General features: G+C 68.6%; 1 protein-coding gene across 1 annotated transcript in view; it reads left to right on the forward strand.

Moving 5' to 3' along the window:
• LMF2 (lipase maturation factor 2) overlaps positions 1 to 2,946 on the forward strand; it is a 10,197-nt gene that overhangs the window by 4,632 nt on the left and 2,619 nt on the right. The window contains exons 4-10 of the mRNA XM_017838878.1: positions 5 to 27; positions 304 to 482; positions 1,216 to 1,354; positions 1,574 to 1,708; positions 1,800 to 1,905; positions 2,146 to 2,242; positions 2,319 to 2,501. Of these exons, the coding sequence (XP_017694367.1) occupies positions 5 to 27; positions 304 to 482; positions 1,216 to 1,354; positions 1,574 to 1,708; positions 1,800 to 1,905; positions 2,146 to 2,242; positions 2,319 to 2,501 (862 nt within the window). The remainder of the gene's footprint in view (positions 1 to 4; positions 28 to 303; positions 483 to 1,215; positions 1,355 to 1,573; positions 1,709 to 1,799; positions 1,906 to 2,145; positions 2,243 to 2,318; positions 2,502 to 2,946) is intronic.

Below are 2,946 nucleotides of genomic sequence, written 5' to 3' on the forward strand. Positions count from 1 at the left end.
GGAGGTGGGTTTGTGGGGGGCTCACAGGTGAGGGTGGGTGGGTTTGGGGAGCTCACAGGTCAGGGAGGTGGGTTTGTGGGGGGCTCACAGGTGAGGGTGGGTGGGTTTGGGGAGCTCACAGGTCAGGGGAGTGAGTTTGGGGGGCTCACAGGCTGCAGGTCTGGGGGGGCACAGCCGTGCCCCCACACTCGAGGGGATGGCAGCCCCTGCCCCAGGCCGTGCCCCCCGGGCAGCCCTGTGCTCTGGGGCGCTGGGCCCTGCTCCGTGGGGGCCATCCCCGCCCTGAGCCCCCCGTGCCCCCAGCGCTGACGTACCACTACGAGACGCAGTGCATCCCCACGCCGGGGGCCTGGCTCGCCCACCAGCTGCCCGTGTGGTTCCAGAAGCTCAGCGTGGTGGCCACCTACGTCATCGAGGTGGCCGTGCCCGTGCTCTTCTTCGCGCCCCTGCGCCGCCTGCGCCTCTTCGCCTTCTACTGCCAGGTGGGGAGGGGGCACGGAGGGACCCCTGGGGTGGGGAGGGGGCACGGAGGGACCCCCGGGGTGGGGAGGGGGCACGGAGGGACCCCCGGGGCTCGGGGAGGGCTCCTGGCTGTGGGGGTGCTGGGAGAGGGGGTGGTTATGCCACTGATGGGGGGGGGTTGCCCAGTGCCCTCTGCTCTGCAGCCCCATGACCCCCTCAGCTCTGTGACCCCCGGGCCCCCCTTATGCCACACCTCGTGCTGGGGGGGCCCCGGGGGGGCTCCCCAGGGGCTGGGGGTTGGCTCCTTGCTCTGTGGGCACTGGGGCACGGGGTGACCGTGCTGCTGCTGGTGGTGTTGGGGTGCCCAGTGTCCTCTGCCCCCCAGCCCTGTGACCCCCTTGAGCCCCACCTTGTGCAGGGGTGTCTCCAGAAGGACTCCCCTCGGGCAGGGGGTGGCTCCTCTGTGGGCACTGGGATGTGGGGTGGCCATGCTGCTGCTGGAGGGATGCCCAGTGTCCTCTGCCCTCTGTCTCCATGACCCCCCAGCCCTGTGAGCCCCCCAGGCCCCCTCTCATGCTGGGGGGTGCCCAGGGGGTCTCCCCAGAGGCTGGGGGTCGGCTCCTCATTCTGCTGTCACTGGGAGATGGGATGGTGGTGCTGGTGGTGCTAGTGGGGTGCCCAGTATTCTTTGCCCCCCAGCCCCATGCCCCCCCAGCCCTGTGACCCCCCCACCCTGTCCCTGCTCCCCCCCAGGTCCTGCTGCAGGTGCTCATCATCCTCACGGGTAACTACAACTTCTTCAACGCGCTCACCATCGTCCTGGCCTTCTCCCTGCTGGACGAGGAGCACGTGGGGCGCTGGCTGGGGCGCCCCAAGAAGCGACAGGGCAGCGGTGAGACCCCCAGCACCCCCGGTTTGGGGGGGCAGGTCGTTTCTGGGGTGGGGAGGGGACAGGGGACAGGTGACGTTGTGGCTCCACTGTGGGAGCTGCTGCCAGTGCGGCCCCTCCCCACCCCCAGGGTGAGGGGCTGTGGCCGTGGGACACCCTGGGAGGGCTCAGGGGGGTTTGGGGGGGTTCCCAGCCCAGCTCTGAGCCCCCCAATCCTCCCAGCCTGGCCCCCCAGCCTGGGCTCTGTGCTGGCCACGCTGCTGGAGCTCAACACCTACGGGCTCCTGCTCTACTGGACCGTGCAGTACTTCGGCCTGGAGATCAACTGGGACAAGAAGCTGCTGGACTCCAAAGTGGGTACGTCCAGGGGGGCTGCTGACCCCTCAGCCCCCACCCTGGGGGGCTGGAGAAGCCCCTCCCTGATGCCACAGCTTTCCCTTGGCTCCAGCCTTCACCTACCACGAGTTCACGACGTGGCTGCGGACGGTGACGCTGCCGCTGGTGGGGGTGGCCTTCCTGTCCCTGTCCTGGGAGATCCTGCTGGCCATGTACCGGTGGGTGTCGGGGGGCACTGGGGTGCCCTGAGGGTGTGGGGGACCCCTGGGTGCTGGGGGAGCTGGGAGGGGGCTCTGGATGCTGGGAAGGGGGTGATGCAGCTCTGGGAGTTGGGAGTGTTGGAGCAGTCAAGCACAGCATGGGGGGGGCTCTGAACCCCTCAGCTCGCAGCTGGAGCCCCCCCAACCTGGGGGGTGGTGCCTCTTTGTCCCCTTAATGCCCCATTCGTGCCCCCCCAGCTGTGCCTGTGTCCGTGGATGCTTCTGGAAGCTCTGGGCCACCCTCCAGTGGGCCATCATGGCCACGGCCACCGTCAGCTTGTTCGCCGTCAGCCTGGTGAGGGGTCGGGGGGGTCGGGGGGCTCCGGGGGCCCCCCCGAGCCACGGTGACAGACCCCTCCTGCCCCTGCCAGGTGCCCTTCACCTACATCGAGCACGAGTCCAACGGGAAGCTGTGGCCTGGCATCCACCGGCTGTTCGGGGCGGTGGAGCGGTTCCAGGTGGTGAATTCCTACGGGCTGTTCCGCAGGATGACGGGGGTCGGGGGGCGGCCCGAGGTCGTGCTGGAGGGCAGCTACGACGGGCACAGCTGGACGGTGAGTGCGGGGCGGGCACGGGGTCGGGATGGGCACGGGGGTGGGAGCCAAACCGTCCCCCAGCACTGCCAAGGCCACCGCTGCCCCGTGTCCCCAAGTGCCACATCCACAGGGCTTGGAAATCCCTCCAGGGATGGGGACCCCACCGCTGCCTTGGGCAGCCCCTTCCCATGTCTGACAGTCCCTTCCAGGAATGTTCCCGATATCCAACCTAAACCTCCCCTGGCACAGTTTGTGGTCGTTTCCTCTTGTCCTGTCACTTGTTCCCTGGTTTTAGAGCCGCCCCCAGGTCCTTTTCCTGCCGGGCAGTTTTCCTGCCACCCTTTCCCACATTCCCCCGTTTCCCCCTGGAACGCTGCCCGGGGCTGTGAGGTGTCCCTGTCACAAAATCCCGGGATGTTTGGGTGGGAAGGGACCTTACAGACCACCCAGTTCCACCCCCGTG

The sequence above is a fragment of the Lepidothrix coronata genome, unplaced genomic scaffold (genome assembly GCF_001604755.1).
Source record: "Lepidothrix coronata isolate B3197 unplaced genomic scaffold, Lepidothrix_coronata-1.0 Scaffold366, whole genome shotgun sequence".
NCBI lineage: Eukaryota > Metazoa > Chordata > Aves > Passeriformes > Pipridae > Lepidothrix > Lepidothrix coronata.